Consider the following 20822-nt stretch of genomic DNA (forward strand, 5'->3'; position numbering starts at 1 on the left):
CTGGAATTGAAATCTAAGCTAGATATGGCTTGGTGTAGAATTCAACTATAACATGCAGCAGTTTTTTGGCAAAGGGTATAATAAATTTGTCTAGCCCTACACTGGCCTACCTTCCTGCAGCCTCTACTTTTTTTAAAGGTGGCATGCGAGTCACAAATTTCATGGCATCCCTCTTGACATTGCGTCGTAATGTGTATATATAGCCTTAATGTGTGCATATAGGCTTAGGTATAGGTGTTACCCATTAACAGTATTGAACATAGGAACAAAACTGTTCAAATCCCAGTGTAATTACCAAAGAAAATATATATGAGCCCCAATTATTCTCCTGCATTATTACTAACTTCATTTTGTTGCACTCTGTACTGTTTCATGCACTGCTTAGTGTGGGGTTTCTGGGAAAGTGTATATGCAGTCCTAGTTCATTATTTGGCTGCAAAACCACACAGAACAGATCTGGATTGACAGCTGAGCAGCCATTTAAGCACGATTTATCCCCTGACACCACATCCATGACCTCTAGGGGCTTGGCTGTGATTGGCCAGGCAGGACATGTGACCCTGCTGTATAACAACGAGAAGAGCAAGGAACAAATGTTGGTCTCTTAGAGAGAATTGAAATATCAGACACAGTCAAAAGATGTGAAGATAAATTAATTACCTTAAGATAGTAATCTTGAGTTTTGTTAATAGTCTCAGATCTAGTCGGTAATCCTTTTAGTAAAGTCCAATATCTGATTATATTTACATTTCTGTCTTGAATTATGCCAAGTCAAATTGCATCACTGACCAGCACATAAGTGTTCACTGCAAGTGTGCTTTTGTTAGATAGCAGTGTCATCTGTATATCACAAAATTTGTCAATTTATGTACACTGCATAAGTGATTTTGTAAATTACTTTTATCGTGTTCACTCCATCTGTATACTACAGGTATTTTATACTGAGGAAAGCAGAAATTAAGGGACAGGTATGTGGCCTTGGTAGTGCTGCTGCTGCTTGTGGTGATGGAGCTTGTGATGCAGAGAGAGGACGTATTCCATCTGTGCCTGCTACAAGCCAGACTTAACTCCTTGCCTCCAGTTGCCTCCTCCTTCTATTCCACTTCCTCCACTCTTCCTTCTTCATCTAGTCAGTGTAGCGCTTTCACCACTGCTTTTAACAGAGCCGAGTGGAAATGGCAACATCCCGCCCTGATACTCATCTGTTTGGGCAAGAGGCCACATACTGCTGTGGACCCATGAGCAGCAGATTAGTGGTTGCTGCCACTGAACCTCGGCTTGGCTCTGTGGTGTCCAACAACAGTGGTAAACATGTAGCTGCCTTGGGCTGAGCGAGGTTGAAACACATCCCATGATTTGTGCTTGTGCTGAACTTAGTGCAAAATGGCCACTTACATGGACATCCTGAAGCTGCTGAATAAAGAAAATGGTGCAAAGGCCATGCATTCATTACATGCTGTTGCCCGCACTGCAGAATAATTTTGGGCTTCTCATGCACTGCCTCATATGTGATGTACTAACTAGGTGGAATGCAATTTTGCACATGCTGAAAAGAGTATGTGAGCAGCAGCAGGCAATAGTTGAATTCCAGCACTAGGTGAGTTAAAGTAATCACCAAAAGCACTTCACCACCAGTGGCTAGGCCTCCATAAGGGGTTCAGTGCTGCACTGCTTTCAATATGGTCAGCACTGAAGACGCTATTGTAAGTGCTACCCTCCCCATATTTTAGCTGCTTGAAAAATCTCTTCTGGCCATGATGGAGGATATAATTGTGGCAGAGGAGGTGGAAGATAGGCTTTGCAGGCGTCAGGCTGATCCGCACAGGGCCGATTCTAGCATATTTGCTGCCTGAGGCGAATATTAAAATGCTCCGTGCAGCATCTCCACCCGGCATCCCTAAAAATACCACAGTCACTTACAGTATGAAGTTTATACCCCTCACAACACAACTGACCGCACTCTCCCCACATATAAAACATCCATTCATTATATATATATATTTCTACTGGAATTATAGCATACACAGCACCAATCAATATACAACACCCCCAATTTATTAATTCAGACCCCTAACATTTAGTTTAAATTATGCAAAGTAATCTATGGTATCCTATAACTAATATATCCCACCCTGTTATTATGTTACATGATTTTACATACAGTGCAACCCTGACCAATGTGAATATATAGCACCCTCTAATATACAGCCCCCCCAGCGTAGTAATATACTGTGTCCCATATACAGCCCCCCAGCTTAGTAATATACTGTATCCCAAATACAGCCCCCAGCTTAGTAATATACTGTACCCCATATACAGCTCCCCCAGCTTAGTAATATACTGTATCCTATACAGCCCCCTCCCAGCTTAGTAATATACTGTATCCCATACACATCCCCCCAGCTTAGTAATATACTGTATCCCATATACAGCCCCCCAGCTTAGTAATATACTGTATCCCATATTCAGCCCCCCAGCTTAGTAATATACTGTATCCCATATACATCCCCCCAGCTTAGTAATATAATGTATCCCATATACATCCCCCCAGCTTAGTAATATACTGTATCCCATATACATCCCCCCAGCTTAGTAATATACTGAATCCCATATACAGCCCCCTCCCAGCTTAGTAATATACTGTATCCCATATACAGCCCCCCAGCTTAGTAATATACTGTACCCCATATACAGCCCTCCCAGCTTAGTAATATATTGTACCCCATATACAGCCCTCCCAGCTGAAATCTGGACCCATATAAATATATAACCCCCCCCCCCCCCCCCCAGGAAAAGAATAATCTGGCCTCATACGATATATACAGCCCGCCAGTATAAAATTATTCTGGCCCCATATAATATATAGAGCACCCCCCACCCCAGTTTAAATGTATCAGGCCCCATATAATATACACAACACCCCCCCCCCCCCCCGCCCCAGTTTAAATGAATCTGGCCCCATATAATATATACTGCATCCCCCCAGTATAAAACGATTCTGGCCCCATAATACAATATATACAGTACCCCCCCCCCCCCCAGTATAAAACAATTCTGGCCCCATAATACAATATATACAGTAACCCCCCCCAGTATAAAACAATTCTGGCCCCATAAAATATATACAGTACCCCCCCCCCCCAGTATAAAATAATTCTGGACCCATACAATATATACAGTAACCAACCCCCCCCCCCCCCAGTATAAAACAATTCTGGCCCCATGTAATGTATTACCCCCCCCTTTCCCCAGTATACATCAATTATGGCCACATATAACTCCCCCACATAAAATAAATGACAGTACATGAAAAATAATAAAATAATACTCACCTGCAGGCGGCTGCTCCCTCGGCGCGCGGGTCCCGTCCTCACGCCTGTGTCACTTAGAACGGAGCGACGCAGCTGCCGGAAAGGCGCTGCGTCGCTCCACATTTAATCGCGCCTGTGTCTTAAAGAGACAGGCGCGATTTATTTAGCTGGTGGGCGATTCAGGCGGTAATGGACGCCTGAATCGCCCACTTTAGAGCGGCGAATTTCGCCGCCCTTTACAGGGACCCGCATTCTGCCGCCTGAGGCCCTGGGTCCGCACATGGCTTGCAGTGTGGGTTGCTGGACCAGTGGTTTGGTACTGCACTGTCTGTACAAGGGACAGTTTTGGAGGAGGAACAGGAGGATGAGGAGGAGGACTTTTCCCAACAGTAGGGTGAAACTGTTGCAGTTCACAGGCGCAACACACAAAGCATGCTTCATTATACCACAAGAGCGTGAGTAAAATATTAGGGAGTACAAGTGCAAAATGGTGGAGGCATTGCGACATTGGCCATCTGACATTGAGAACTCAGGGGCAACATGAGGAAGAGGCAAAGGTCACCAATGCAGAAACACCAGCACCACCTCGGGTGGGAGAGTGAGCGTTACCACAATGTGGAACACCATGTGCAATTTTTTTCAACCTCCTTGACCATTGGATATGGCACATAGTACCAGGATGCAGACTGTAACTCACAAGGTGAAAGCTTACCTATTCCCACTTCTCCTGGTACTAAAGGATGGTTTCTCCCCATTCAGTTTCTGGGAGGGGAATTAGATATGTGGCCAGAGCTTGCCCTGTATGACCTGCAGGTGCTGTCCTGCAGCAAGTGTGCTGTCAGAGGACATGTTCAGCTCTGTTGGTGGTTTCATCAATGACAAGAGGATCTGTCTGTCTATAGAAAACAACAACATCCTGACTTTCAATAAGATGAACATGCCATAAATCCCATGCAGCTCGGTGTATTCAACAGTATTTAAACCGCAGTAGCCTACTCTGCACTAAAGGCTTGAAATTCAAAATGATTTAAATGGAAATTTAACAATAATGCATTCACCAAATTTATATTGAAAATCATTAAATTCAACGTTTGCTAATTTTAAACTTGAGAATTATCTGAATTGAATGTTTTAGAATTGTGCATTCACTGAATTTAAATGAGAAATTGTCAATTTGTGCAGTAACTAAATTAAAATTGGAGATTGTAAAAATGCAGACTAGCTGGATTTTAACCAAGAGGAGAGGTTTGTGGTTTTCCTATTGATTCTTTTACCGCTAAGAAGATGGCTAACTGGGTCTCAACACCAAAAGCACCTCACTGTAAGGACATAGGCCTTTTTCAGCTTAAGGACAGAGCTACATTTTTTCCAAATCTGACATGCATCAGTTTATGTGGTAATAACTTTTGAGTGCTTCAACTTTTGATTGCTTCAGCATATCCAAGTGATTTTTTTAAACTTCCTTTTATTATTTTAGGATGTTAGAAGGTTAACAAATTTAATAGTACACTTAGAAATCTTCAGGAACATTTACATATAAAGTTTCAAAGAGATTTGAAATCAGAAACCTGCTTAAATCCTCCCATTTTGTCAAAACAAGTTTTAGTTTGTTTGTCAACCTTTTATGAGCATTGTAGTAAAATATTGTAAACAAGCAGCAGGTAACAGCTGTCAGAAGGGATTAGATGGGAAACATAATGGGTTAACAAGTATGTGTAGGGAGGTGAGTGTGTTTGCTGAGTTTGCTGATGGGCACAAATCACTTCAGAAAGCTCATATCTCCAATCTCTTGGCAGGAATGAGGAAATCAGAGCTGCTGAGGCAAGATACTTTCTTTCTTATAACCTTTTAGCTATGACTGACCAATCATAGCAATCCCTGTGCAGGGACAACTATGAGAGGTCCTGGGTGTAATGATCAGCCATCTGTGACTGCTGTTGCCACTGTTGCCACATGACAATATATATTGTCTAAATGCCACAATGGCTGGCTAATCAACATGACTTATCTCATCCTCTGTTTTCATGCAGTTAACCCACAGCGAGAGGAAGTTTATCCGGTTTTCCCATTGCTTCTTTTACTGCTATTAGAATTTCTGATTGGGTCTGAACAGCTTGAGTACCTTTAAAAAGAATGTCATAAACAGCATTTTAATTTTTTACTTTTTAAAAATTATTTCTTTGTTTATTTTTTATGATGTGTTATTAACTATAATCCCTGGCTCCATACTATCCCCATTTTACAGCCATTTGTGAGTGTTAATATCTGGTTCGACATTGACTTCCATGTGGTTTTAATCAGGTTAAAGTTCAGTGCAAATTACGGGTCCAGAACCAAATTTTGATTCAAAATTTGGATGCAGCCATAAAACCTGCTCATCACTAGTAAACACATCTCAACCTCCGTTCATTTACACTGAAGACCACTTCATTGTAATAGTGGTTAAACATTTTTTGGTAAACTATCTGTGGTCCTCCAACTATAAATATATTGTGTAATTTGGAGACATCTATGATATGTTGATAGGTTTCTCATATTCCTATGTGTAGGAGCTATAAAACCTATGGCATGTTATTGAAGTGATAAACTACAATGGGTACGAAAAGTATTCAGGGCCCTTTAAATTTTTCACTCTTTGTTTCGTTGCAGCTAAATGGTAAGATCAAAAAGGGGTTTTTTTGTGCGTTAATGTAGACTCTGCACCCCATCTCAACAGAATAAAAACTGAAGTGTAGATATTTTTGCTTTCATATGCCCTGCACTGCGGAGAGGATTCTGTTGTCAGACTCTTCCATAAAACCCTGACTGGTGGAGTGCTGCGGTTATAGTTGACTTTGTGTAACTTTCTCCCATCTCCCTACTTCAGCACTGGAGCTCAGCCACAGTGATCTTGGGGTTCTTTTTTTACCTCTTTCACCACGGCTCTTCTCCCACGATTGATTAGTTTGGCTGGACAGCCAGCTCGAGGAAGAGTTATGGTCGTTTTAAAGGTCTTCCATTTAAGGATTATGGAAGCCACTGTGCTATTAAGAACATTGAGTGCTGCAGAAATTATTTTGTAACCCTGGCCAGTTCTGTGCCTTGCAACAATTCTGTCTCTGAGCTCTTTGGGCAATTCCTTAGACCCCATGTTTCATATATATAGACAGGTGTGTGCCTTTCCTAACCAAGTCCAATCAATTTAATTAAACACAGCTGGACGATGAAGGAGTTGCGCCATCTCAAGGAGGGTCAGAAGGAAATGAAAAGCAAATTAGTTAAATATGAATATCAAAGCAAAATGTCTCAATACTTGTTATGACTATGTGATATTTCAGTTTTTCTCGTTTTATATATCAGCAAAAATATCTACATTTTTCTGTCTCAACGAGGTGCAGAGTGTACATTAATGAGCAAAAAAAGAACTGGTTTGATCTTTCCAATGAAATAAAGAGTTAAAAATGTAAAGAGGTCTGTACCCACTGTAGTGTTCATAGTTTTTTTTTTTTTTTTTGCTTAAAGCTCATTTAATTAAAGCACTCATATATAGAACTTAGCATAAATTATGCTGCCATTTTTTCAAACTACCCTTTGAGTTAACATTTAATTTTGACTTTAGCATGTTTATAGGTCAACAGAGAGCTATTAGTATAACTATCATATACTTGCAACAATAGCATAATCCAGCTTCAAAAAACAATTCCCTGATCCAAGAATAAAGATCCAATAGATCCTTTATTGAGTAAATATTTTAATAGAAAAGTGCCAGGATGCATCCATGTAGACAAATATTGCACTCAACCTTCTCTAGCTTCTGATATGTACTATACTTATTCATCCAATACATGCTGAACTCCATCATATTTTTCTGCCCTTCCAGGTCAATTAGAATCAGATAGATTCTTGTTAGTGAGTGGAGGAAAGCCTTCAAGGAAATGTGGAATACTCTCCAGTGGAAACAATCTGTTTTTTAGTGATGATGGTTTGCGAATGCTAGTAACAAGAGACCTGGATTTATCTCTAGCTCGGTAAGATTAATGCTCTTGCAATATTTTTTATAAAACATTTATAAACATAGTAATCAGTTTATTTCTCTCAGGCCAAGTAGTGGGTCAAATTTTTTTGGTGTCTCTTAGTGTCCCTAGCAATTTAGAAATCTACTTTCCCCTCTAAGTCCATGAACCTTCAGGCTATCTGCACACATAGCGTAATGGCAGTAGAATTTACCCCAGGACATTTTTTTGCATCCATTGCTGCCTATTTTCTTCAGCCATTGCTCTGCATTGTTCTGCCTCTAAGCCTCTGAAACCTTGTATTTTATGCCAAGATTTTGCTGTGGCAGGGGGCAAATTCCACACCAGGATAAGCAGCAGATAAATGACATGCTAAGGATACATACATCCCATAGATTACAATGCTATACTGTGGCTTTACCAGCAGAAATTCTACACAGCAAATCTGGAAGTAATATATTACTTGTGCAGATCAGATCCTCAGAGTATATCTTTCAATTTCAACAATCATCAATTTTATTTATTGTTGTGTGAGGTCTTTACCAGTAGACTAAAGTGAAGTACAGAAATGATCCTAGAGTTGTAATATTAAAACAGTTTAAATAATTGTTGCATTTTTATTACATTTTAACAATATGAATGCATTGTGCGTGAAAGATAATTTATAACATAAATTCCAACCATAAACCAGAAATTACTGTACTTTATAGGTTTGTTCAGTTTTTTATGAGGTTAGGATGTGGAAAGGCAGTGCCAGATCCCAGAAGTCAACCGGTGCTGCTGCAATACTCACTGGATGGTGGATTATCTTGGAACCTTCTTCAAGAATTCCTCTTTAGTAACTCCAGTAATGTTGGACGGTATATTGCCTTGGAAATTCCTCTCAAAGCTCGTTCCAGTTCGACCCGTTTGCGATGGTGGCAGCCATCAGAGAATGGACATTTCTACAGTCCCTGGGTTATTGATCAGGTAAGCAATATTTACTATAGTAGTTTTAGCTACACAGTTAATTGCCATACAGATATTTTGTGCGAATGTTGTGGGCTCAAGAATCCTTTACAATTGACATTCTCCTACATTTAGTAGGAAGAGGAAGGTTACAAAGTGTCCAGAGCACCCGTTTAAGGTACACCCAATTATAGTTGCAAATAGAATACACAGAATATATTTTTCAATAAAATACAGTTTTATTAACCCCTTACCGACATGACGTAATAGTATGTCACATGCTGGGTGCGGGTGCATGGAGAGGGCTCACGGGCTGAGCCCCCTCCATAGCCGTGGCAGCCTCGGGTTAACCTATTCATTATAATGTGCTATCAGCACATTGTAATGAATGAGGAGTAAAATCCCCATATACTGCCATACTGTAGTATGGCAGTATATGATAGGATTGTACAAACAACCTAGGGTTAAAGTACCCTAGGAGTCTAAAAAATAGTGAAAATAAAAAAAATTTTAAAAAAAAATTATAATAAAAAAATAAAATCACACCCCTTTCCCTAGAACTGATATAAATATAAATAAACAGTAAAAATCATAAACACATTAGGTATCGACACTTCCAAAAATGCCCTGTCTATCAAAATATTATAACGGTTTCTCACTGCGTTCAACCCCGTAACAGAAAATCGCGCCCAAAGTCGAAAATGGCACTTTTTTTTGCCATTAAAGAAAAAATTTAATTCTATAAAAAGTGATCAAAAGGTTTTACAGTCCTAAAAATGATAAAATTGTAAACGTCATCAAAAGCCTCCCAAAGCTCCGTACACCAAAGTATAAAAAAGTTATTAGCGCCAGAAGACGGCAAAATCCCAAAAAAAATTTTGTACAGGAGGTTTTAATTTTTGTAAGTGTATGAAAACATTATAAAACCTATACAAAGTTGGTTTCCCTGTAATTGTACCGACCCAAAGAATAAAGTAGACATGTCATTTGGGGCATACAGTGAAATTCGTAAAATCCAAGCCCACAAGAATACGGCACAAATGCGTTTTTCTACCAATTTCACTGCATTTGGAATTTATTTTCCTGCTTCTTACACGCCATGGAATATTAAATACCACCATTTTGAAGTGTAATTTGTTATGCAGAAAATAAGCCATAACACAGCTCTGTACATGGTAAAATATAAAAGTTATAGATTTTTGAAGGTGGGGATTGAAAAATGAAAACCCAAAAACGAAAAAGGGCTGCGCCGGGAAGGGGCTAAAATATTAATGTACTAGAGTTCCAACATGCCAGCCCTACCAATCGCATATATATATATATATATATATATATATATATATATATCAAACTAATACACCTAATAGTACACCTAAAAAAATCACTACCAACATACATGTGAGTATGGCTATATACACTGGTTGGTAAAAGAGGTGTAGTAGTCCCTGAAACAATTGTGTGATTGTGCAGTGTTCACACTGTTGAGGTATTTTTTACTTGAACAATGTTACTCAGAAAAGTCTTAATCATGAAATGAATACAAAATTTAAAAGTCAAAAATGAATCAAAGTCAAAATTTTCATTTCATTTTTGGTTTCTTATACGTACTGTCTCAATTTAGACACAATAGTTGGATAGAGCGTAATACACATTTGTCGTCGCTTTAGTTGGATAAGACGTAGTGCACATTTATCATCACTTTGGTGTTTTAGTTAGATGAAGTATGACACATGTTAACAGTCTCTTATCTGGCTTGGAAATGGCTAAGAAAGCAAGATTGTAATATTAAGTGGTGTTCGCTGAGTGTTTGTGGGAAATGTAGGATCATATAATACTCACACACTTTTCAGTTTTCACTCTACTTGCAAGTGCGTGTCTTCTTTGGCAGTAGTAATTTTCTTTGTATAAATGGTGCAAGGAGAGTCTTAACCTTGGTAGGGTTTAAAAACGCACTTGTTCTTTGGTGTCTGTGCAGATATGTCTTCTGTGAAGACGCAGTGGAGTTTCAGTATCAAGATGCAATAAGATTCAGTCGCAGTCAAGTTCACTCGCCAAGCTAGACGCGTTTCAGAGGTTCTCCCCCCTTTCTCAATAGCTTGGCGAGTGTACTTGACTGGACTTGGACTGAATCTTATTGCATCTTGATACTGAAACTCCACTGCAGCAGTTACCTGCAGGAAGGGACGGTTAAGGTTGGTTGAGGCCCCTGGTGAAAAATCTGGTGGAGACCCGTATAATACAATTTTCTTCTTGATGATATCTGTAGCTGTGTCGGATGTGGCGTATTCCCGTCACCAGTCATGTCTCAGTCTCAGTAGCTTTGTAGACATTTTTTACCAGCCTCAAAGAACTGCCCATCCATCAAACAGTGCCAGACATTTACCTGGGTGTATAATATACCTCATGCTGGCTGACAACCTCTAGCTTTCTTTACTCGCTACTCTTGCTTCTTAGTGCTCTCATACCTCCTCACTCCTTCAAACACACCTACTGACCTCTGTTTACAAGTACCTGGCCTGCCACCAGAAATTTTAGGGAACCCTAATAGTCCAAAGTATTTAAAGGGGTATTCCCTTTTCAGCAAATAAATGTTATTGTTTGTATGATGAAAATTTATATAATTTCCAATATACTTTCTGTACTTTCTCATGGTTTTCTATATGTATACTTGTCATTGTCATACTTTGTCATTCTATAGAAAGCTTCATTGTTTACTTCCAGTGGACAGAAATCTGTCCACAGTCACACATGGTGCACGGCTTGTTATAATACACATCTTTGATTACTCTCTGTGATGTATATCAATCCTTTTGTAAAACATAAAAACTTCCTATAAAATGATATCAAGCAGAGATCCAGAAAACCTTGAGAAATTGACTACTACATATAAACAGCAACAGAACCATACAGGGTAGGCATCAAAATTACTACCTAGATCCATGGCCAAAACCAAATAGAGTGAGAAAGACAGTCTTATACTGCACCAGATTTATAACAGTGTCTGATGCTGGATGATAAATCTGATGTAGTATAGGACTGTTTCCATGTACCTCCCCTCACAAGAGTAGATAACATAGTTATAACGCAAAAGAAATGCTGCAGAATTATGAGCTCAATGGTAATACCACAACTTACTGTGAATCGGGTGTCTCGCAGATTAAGGCTTTGAGTAAAGGAGTCTCTTTCATTGTTTTCTTCTACCTATCTGCCATGTCAGCTCCTTCCAGCCACAACTCATCTCTGCAGATTTAGCAACAAAAACATTTTGGTTTCTCACTTCTTTATCTCCACCACCTTCTTAACACAAAGTTAAGAAAGTCAAGAAGATTAAGATACAGTTCAGGTAATGTTCTCTTCCTTCTCTTCAAGTTACTATTATACCCCCACAGTAGCCAATGTAGTCACAGAAGCCCACCAGAGTAAATAATATAGAGATGCTTTCCCCACAGTAGCCAATATTGTAATGGTATCCCTCATTAGCAAATATAGTCGCTAGGACCCCACTATAGCAAACATATTAATGATACCCCCACAGTAGCCAATATAGTTACTATGCAGACACCGTAGCCATTATAGTCCCAGGTGCACTCACAGTAGCCAATATAGTAATGGTACAACCTCAGTGGCCAATATAGTCACTAGGGCCCCACTGTAGTAAGTATGGTAATGGTGCCCCTTCCACAGTAGTCACTAAAGTTACAGTGCAGGCACAGAAGCCAATATAGTAACAGTGCCCCTGTAATAGCCAATAGTCAAAAGCAAAAAGTGATGACCCTGCTCACCCTGTTGGCCCCCGTTCACATCTCACAACTCCTGATGGCCCTTTCTCACACCTCATGAATCAGTTCAAACCTCATGAATCATGAGTTGGGAACATGAGATTGCAGGAGATGACACCTGTTACTTCTGCTCACACCCGATGACCCCTGTTCACATCACTCACCCCAGCTCACACCTTCTCCTCACAATTTTTAACACATGTTTGATTTCTTTGTACTTTACTTGTCCAGATCTCAGTCTACCTTGTTTACTCAGTCTGCTACTCCAGGACTTGTGGAAAGGCTGAAGCCACTGCTCTCACCTTACTATCAGCCCCCACAGCTGCTGCTTTGGTAACGCAATGTTTCCTGCAGGTTTGACAGTGGTAGGGGCCACAGGTAGCATTTCCCCGGAACACTCCCTTCAATCCAGGACTATAGGCAGGGGCCGTCCAGGGCTTCCTGTAACATCTGTGTTAGCATCATCTTCAGTCCATGATTTACAATTTAGATTATGCTAATTATGTCTTTTTATGTTTTAAGCATGTGTAAACATGCAATTAGATTGCTGGCTGAATTGGAATTTATTGTACCATACTCTTATCCTCCTGCAGTATGCTCTTGTCCAGCAACGGTTAACTGTTGTGACTGGCAGATCTCTGTTCCACTCTCTTGGTGCAGAGGTCCAGGTCTTCTATAAGTGTTTGGTTGACGAGTGGTTCAGTCGAGTGCCAGTTTTAGCTTATCTTGACTTGATTCCTTGCTTGTGAGAGAGACTGTGTTTGCTGTATTCTGAATTTTCAATGTAGACTATTGATCAGACCACCCTTCTTCTGCATTTTGGTTATTTATTGTGTTGCCGGTCTTGTTTCATAGGTTGGGAACATCTTCTAGCTGTCTCCTGCCTACTAAAGGGGAGCCACGCAATAGGAAAGGGTGGCTGGGAAGTGGGTTTAGCATCTGGGCCCCCTATCTGGGTCACCTGTCTGCTCCCAGGCCCTGTATTACACTTCCTATATGCATTTGAATTTAAAGAGTAACTGTAAAGGTTTTTTTTCTACAAGTCAATAGCTCTTGGGATGTAAAACAACTTTGCCTATTATCTTTGTTATCTATATTCAACAGTTTCTTTGCTATCCCCTTAGATTACCTCAGAGCTGCAGTAGCTGCTTCCTCTCCATGTGCTGACAAGCCCTATGAATCCGTACTTTGTTTACAATTTGTTTCTCGGTCAGTTTCATGGGAAGGGAGGAGCTGCTGCTGCCTGCTCACAGGGGAGGAGGTCATGTGACAGTGTATGAAGCAGAGCTGGATGTGTCCAAGACAGTGAATGCAGATGTCTCCTGCACAGAATAGTGAAGATCTCCCTGTTCCCTATCAGTCCCTCCATTCCAGTCTGTGATTCTACAAAACTTTATCTGTCTGTCTCCTGTCCTTATGCTGCTCCCTTCCCCACCTTGACCTCGGAAGTATCAGCTCTGTGTAGATAAGCTATTAACTCTTAGCACTCACACAGCACAGGCATAGACTTTATGTACTACTCCTCCATGTGATGGAAGCTGCCAGGATGTCACCATAAGCATCCTGTAAGTGCACTGTGCAGTGTTCAGTAGATTTACTTGTGGAAAACTAAATAGATTTAATGCTAAGTTACTTTTAAAGAGAATACAAGGCATTGTGGGATCTGTGGGCAAGCTGACTGGCCTCAGCTTGACGGCATAGACAGATAGACATTAGTCTCTGCCCACTACACCTCTGTTGAGAAAGATTTTTGTCAAACACTTTCAAAACAGAAAATGCCATAAATGTGGAAAGAAAAGGACAAGTAGACATTGTTATGTTTGTTTTCAAAGTGGGAATCACATATAATAATTTGGTAAAATCACTACCGCTTTACAGTTACGCTTTAAGGTTTTGAAACAGGACCAGCTCTGGTATGCATTTTCAAGTGAATCCTGTGTTATTATTGCTGCTATTATAATATAATGGAAAATCCAGTTCCCAGAAATAATATTTTTGCATGCAAGCAATAAGGTTTCATACTAAGTTAAAAAAAACTTTTGAAATAATGGCAAATTAAAAGAATTACCCATTTTAAGTATCTCACAAGGACAGTTACTGAGCCAGGAACACAGATCATTGGAAAAACACACCACAAGAAACATTTAAAATCATTTAATAAGACACATGTCTCTTTTTTTTTAAGATTCTTATTGGTGGAAATATATCTGGAAACTCAGTGTTAGAAGACGATTTCACCACTTTAGAGAATAAAAAATGGTTACTGCATCCTGGAGGCACAAAAATGTCAGTTTGTGGATCCAGTGGTGACGCACTTGTGTTCATTGAAAAAGCCAGCACTCGCTATGTGGTAACAACGGATATTGTGGTAAATGAAGACTCTTTCATGCAGCTGGATTTTGCAGCTTCCTGTTCGGTGACAGATTCTTGCTATGGTAAGCATCATATTTTCCTGAGTTCTGTCTGCTTTGTTTACCATATTAGAATAAATGGGTTCATTAAGGGATATGGCCAGTATTTGAATACCATTTTTGGTACTTGAACATATAGGTGGCATGCACAGCTGAAAGCTAGTGCATGATGTGACTAGGCTCTTACTATTTCATGCATATTTAGGTGATTAAAAGATTAAACATAACCACTAAAAAACAAAAATAACAATCTTCCCCAAATAAAAAGAGAACAAGTAAATATACTTGATATGGGGATAAAAATATGTTATAGTATGTATTCTAAAGATAACAGAACCTACTGAAAGTTTGTGTAAAAAATAATGTATATAAATGAACATATAGAAATAATTAGCAATATTGTTCTAGTTATTTTCTATCATTTGAAAACATTCAGAATTTAAATTTTAATAACATGATATTCATAAAAATAGTGGAGGAAGTGGGCACTAGAACACAGGTATGTTTCAGCTTAGCTCTTCCTTCTAAATTTCAGATTTGCTCTTATACAAAAAGCATAAATAATTAAAACTCATAGGTCATTGAGAACTGCCCATTCACCTAGGACAATATTGCAAAACTACCCTACATAAATCATTCTTGTCTCTCCTAACAAAATGTCCCTAATGTTATTTTACTTCCTACAGATTTGATGTTTCAGCAGTGAATGCAGTATTACATGATTTTCTTTCATTTAGATGTCTTTGTTGTTTTTCTGTAGTTTAAGATATGTTAAAAAGTAAGTATATCTCCCTTCCAATTATCATACATTTCCTTTTCCACATAAAACATTGACTCTAAATAAAATTCACTATTACCCAATTTTTTTTAGGATAAACAGGAAACCATATGCATAAAATATCAGAATTAAAAGAACTGGGCACATTGACCAGCTCTTGATGTTTGCACATATTATTTATATATATATTATATTTAGTTTTATACTGTATCCTTTATTATAATCATACTTGTTAACTCTTTTGAGAAAGCCATTGTAGCAGATCTATCAAAAGTGTCGTAAGATAAGCTATTGCAGAGTTAGACTCTTATGCTGCACAAGCTAGACCAGTGATGGCGAACATTTTAGAGACCGAGTGCCCAAGCTACAACCAAAATCCACTTGTTTACCGTGAAGTTCCAAAATGGCATTTTAAGCAATAATTTATTGCTACCTGTTTTTTCACATTTTTCAATCGTATCAGCCCCTGAGGCCACCAATTCAGTTGAAAGAAGAAGGGCAAATTCGGACTCTCATTGTAGCTTCTCTCCAGGGAATCTCTGTAGAGGAATAATGGTTTTGTCCAGCAGGAGGACCTCCAGCTCTGTCACCTTCTCACTTTTCCTGCAGTTCCAAACAGCCAATAAAGTATTGCTTTAAAACGGCACTGAGAGCAGCATCTCTTCAGTTGCCTGGAACTGCAGAAAGATTTGCTGGATTTTTTCCTGGTGAACTCTGTCCTGGGGTGATAACCTGAATGCCCACAGAAATGGCTCTGAGTGCCACCTTTGGCAACCGTTCCATAGGTTTGCAACCATTGAGCTAGACAGTCTTATCCTGCATAAGATTCATATAAGAGTGTGATGCTGGATGATAAATCTTCTGTAGTTTTTAACTGTCTAGTTGTACTTTGCAGCTCCTATTAGTTAGCTCATTTTACGACAGAAAAGTGGAGCAAAATTTAGCATTATTTTTGGTGCACAGGCTTTGGCGCCCCCTTTTTATACAAGATGTAGCATGAGAACTGTCTAAAATCCTTTTTAAATGCGGCACAGTTTTTTAGTGCAAATTATGACAGAATTCTGTCATAAACAGATTAATAAATCTGACAATATTCGGAGATGTTTGTGATGAAACAAACAAATTGCTGCTTCTATCATCTTATCTACTTGATAGGACTATGTTTTATATGCAACTAGCCTATACCTTCTGGTTTGTATTATCATCCTAGTATCCACAGAGGCACCCTGAACAATCTATGACTATTATTATACATAGATGTGATTTGTAGCTTTAAATATAATATTAAGTTAAAACCTTGTAATATTTCCATTTTTTATTCATAGCCATTGAACTAGAATATTCAGTGGATCTGGGCCTCACATGGAATCCTGTACTTAAAGACTGTCTTCCAACCAATGTGGAATGTAATACGTATCAACTTCAGAGAGTTCTGGTATCTGACACATTCAATAAATGGACAAGGTTTACATTGCCTCTTCCTGAATATACCAGGTATACAAAAATACTGAATTAGTTAATTGAACAGCTAAACATTCATATTATTTTCTTATAATATACTGTTAAAACACTATGCAATCCTCTGTATTCTAATCTTATACTTGACATGAATTTAAAGCCATTTAGACATTTATTATTGGTTCATTAATTCTATGACAGAACTTTTCAGAATTATGAATATGATTGCAGTTCTTATTAAGCTGTGACTTTATCCTTTCAAATGCGTTTTAGTTATTGCCTCCTTACAATCTGGTACATGTCTGCTTTATGCTTCTAGTTGGTAACAGACTCATTTGATCTTTTGAGCCAAATATTAATATGCATGAGTTATAATGAGGGTGTGAAATTCCCATGTAATGACAAGAACATTCTTCACTGTGGTTCAGGTTCCTGATTTGTCCCTTTCAACTGCTAATTTGGATTTTCTCCCAGAGGAGTCACTTAAGATGGCTTTTATGTTGAAGCTGGTCTACTATACATATAATCCAATACATGTATATTGATTTGGCACAATACACGTGCACATAAATTATACTTCAGTTTTAAGCTATATTGCATTAAAAGTCTAAAATTCACTCAACACCTTATGGACGTAGCTTGTTTGGGCTTTCCAGACAAAATAAAAAATTTTAAGCCGTTTTAAGATGCTCCTGAATGGCAACTATCAAACAATGGGAGTGATTTTCAAGCACAGAAGCCTGAAACCTGATCCTATTCAGATGCTTCTTACTATAACTTTTTTTTATTTTTCATCTGACTTAGGTATATGAGTGTAGATTTTTACCTTGTTGCCAAGGAGAGCAGAAGAAGAGTGAAGAAATCAGGCAATACTTTCATCAAATATGCTCAAATATAGCCTCAAGAAGGTATTGCCTGATTTCTTCATTCTTCTTGGGCATCTAAGGGCTTTTTACAGGTAGAGTTGTATTTTTCCAAAGGTTGCAATTAAGGTAAAAATATGGGAGTAAGAAACAAATGCAACAGCAAATATATATATACAGGTTTTCTATGTTTTACTTCTTTACTTACTACTACTGTTCTATTACTTACTGTCGCCATGTCCTTAGTTTTTTATTTCAAAATTAAAACAGTGTTGTGTGCTTTTTTCTGGGATAAGATAATGTTTTACTATTTACTATTTTGGGGTACTGTATATACTCAAGTATAAGCCGAGTTCTTCAGGGGCTGGCAGGCTATATACTACAGGGAACTGGCAGGCTATACACTAGGGGGCTGGCTATATACTACAAGGGGCTGGCAGGCTATATACTACATGGGGCTGGTAGGCTATATACTAGGGGGCTGGCAGGCTATACATTACAGTGGGCTCTCAGGCTATATACTAACGGGGGGCTGGATATATACTACAAGGGGCTGGCAAGCTATATACTACAAGGGGCTGGCTATATACTAGGGGGCAGGCAGGCTATACATTACAGTGGGCTGGCAGGCTATATACTAAAGGGGGCCTGGCTATTTACTACAAGGGGCTGGCAAGCTATATACTAAAGGGGGCTGGCTGGTTATACACTACATGGGGCTGGCAGGCTATATACTACAGGGGCTGGCAGGCTATACACTGCATGGGCTACCAGGCTATACACTACAGGGGCTGACAGGGTGTGCACTACAGGGGCTGGCTATATACTACAGGGGCTGGCTGGCTATATTCTTCAGGGACTGGCAGGCTATACACTAGGGGGCTGGCTGGCTATATACTACAGGGGCTGCCAGGCTATACACTACAGGAGCTGCCAGGCTATACACTACAGGGGGTACCTCGGCTTATACTTGGGTCGGCTAATACTCGAGTATATACAGTACATCTGCCCTTTACAGTTCAGGTGTAATAACATAATATCTGCTCAGCCAAGGTCATTATTGATGCCCATTTTGGGTTTTTTTACACAATATATAATTACTTTTGTGGAAAAGACAGCTTGTTAGGCTACATTTGCTCTTTACAGGTCAGGTATAGTAACATAATACCTGCTTAACCAAGGTTATTATGGATACCCATTTTGATTTTTTGGATTTTTTTACACAATATATCCTTATTTATCAGGAAAAGGACAACTTTTTAGTGGTGTTTTATGTTTATTATTTAGATTTTTTTTATTTTAGAGAACTTTGTTGCTGAGAGCTGTGTCCTCTTCTAATGTACTTGGGAAATGGGACAGGGCAGCAACACATTTGATAGATGGGAGCCCTCTTGCAGAATAGAAGAAGTAGAAGGAGAATTACAAAGAAGTTTTTAGGAGATAAAAATGAGATTAAATAGCGTTAAAATGTTTTACATTTTATTTTAATCTTCCCCTAGCCAGCATATTATATACAAATTGAGGTACAAGCAGTAATAGCCTTTAGGAGTTAGGAATAATGAAAGAAGGAAATTCTGGGCTGAATGTCCGGGTCAATTTTTGCAGTTGTGTTATGTGCTTTTTTAACCCCTTAAGGTTGCAACCTTTTTGTGTTCATTTTTCGCTCCCCACCTTCAAAAATCTATACGTTTTACATTTTTCCGTTTCACAGTGATGGTATTTATTATTCCATGTCTTGTACTGGAAAGTGCGAAAATTTCAAATGTGGTGAAATCTGTAAAAAAAAACGTATTTGCTTCATTTTCTTGAGGCCTTGATTTTTACAACTTTCACAATGCGCTCCTCTACTTTATTTTTTTGTTCGGTACAATCACGGGGATACTAAATTTATACTGGTTTTATTGTGTTTTAATACATTTTTTAAAAATTTAAACTGTGTATGATTAAAGTTTTTTTAAGAAGTAGTAAAACTGAATAAACTTTTGCCAAAATATGTTATAAGTATGTACAGTATCATTCCATTGCTGGAACTTTGCTATATTTTTCAGTGGAATGTAAGTTTGTGGCTCAAGGGATTAATGACTTGTTGCACGGACTAAAAGGTTTATAACTCCCTTGACCAGCTTCTAGCTGCTCTCTTTTTGTATCACAAATTGCACCAAAAAGTTTCGGAAAATAGAAGCGCCATTTAAAAGCGGCACCAAAATTTGGTGCACAAAAATAGAACAAGTCAAGAGTGGTACACTAATATTGTGCGCAAGAGGGGGCAGAAAGAAAAAAAACACCGCCAGTTTTCCATTTGAAAAGCCATAATAAATTATCCACTAAGTCTTTCCTGGGGCTCAAATAAAACAGGATAATCTCAAATTTAATATGGTATAAAGATTGTGTATGTATGCTTTAATGAACGGGACATATTCACTCTTAAAGGGGTATTCCCACGAGCACAAGTTTCTTAAATGTACTCAGAATAACAAAATAACACCCATTCTCTAATTCACTGTTATTAACAAAAATACAGCAGTCACATATATAATTCCAACCTGTCTCTATCAGTTCTGGTGTACACAATTTTAGTTGCACCTAGACACGACTTTTGACTTTAGGGTCGGTTGACATCTTGCCTGAGGCTTCATGGAACTTGTCTCTCTCTCTCTGCTCCCTGCACTCTAGCCCCGCCCTCCTGCAGTCCAGGGAGGAGCTCTCACTGACACATACACTGACATCCTCCCTGAAGCAGCAGCATAAGGAGAACTACAAGCTACAGACCGATAAGTTCTTTATCGGGGGAGGAAGGGACAGTATATATATTGTGTTGTGGAATGTGTCTGCTTATAGACCCTGGAATTTTGCACTGACCAGCCTAGGGATTGATAAGAGCTAAAACAGCAATAAAACTGAGTATAATTGTAAATAAAAGGTTTAAAAATTATCTTTATTGATGATCAGACATCACGGAAATAGGCATCTGTGTATAAAAATCAAATTTTTTTGCAATAACTTTAGAGTAGATATATCTGGATCTATGACGCATCACAATCCTTATATTATATTACAAGGGTGATTCATTAATTTTGTTTATAGGTGTCTGGGTTCAGGAGATATGACTGTTTGAAGCTGGTCACTGTCATGACGTTTATAAACGTCCTTTGTGCATAAGGCATCTAAAAACAGGATGTATATAGCCTTATGGCAGTTGTAAAGGGGTTAATCATCCAGAATCAGACACATTGATTAATCTGGCACAGTATTAATAGTGTTGGTCTAAAGACTGACAGATTA

General features: G+C 38.8%; 1 protein-coding gene across 4 annotated transcripts in view; it reads left to right on the top strand.

The window, feature by feature from the left end:
* Positions 1-20822, top strand: part of RELN (reelin) — a 510672-nt gene that overhangs the window by 410363 nt on the left and 79487 nt on the right. For all 4 annotated transcript variants that reach the window (XM_072147208.1, XM_072147209.1, XM_072147211.1 and 1 more), the window contains exons 43-46: positions 7171-7318; positions 8014-8272; positions 14216-14465; positions 16545-16713. In XM_072147208.1, coding sequence (XP_072003309.1) covers positions 7171-7318; positions 8014-8272; positions 14216-14465; positions 16545-16713 — 826 coding nt within the window. The remainder of the gene's footprint in view (positions 1-7170; positions 7319-8013; positions 8273-14215; positions 14466-16544; positions 16714-20822) is intronic.

Source organism: Engystomops pustulosus, chromosome 4 (genome assembly GCF_040894005.1).
Source record: "Engystomops pustulosus chromosome 4, aEngPut4.maternal, whole genome shotgun sequence".
Taxonomy (NCBI): Eukaryota; Metazoa; Chordata; class Amphibia; order Anura; family Leptodactylidae; genus Engystomops; species Engystomops pustulosus.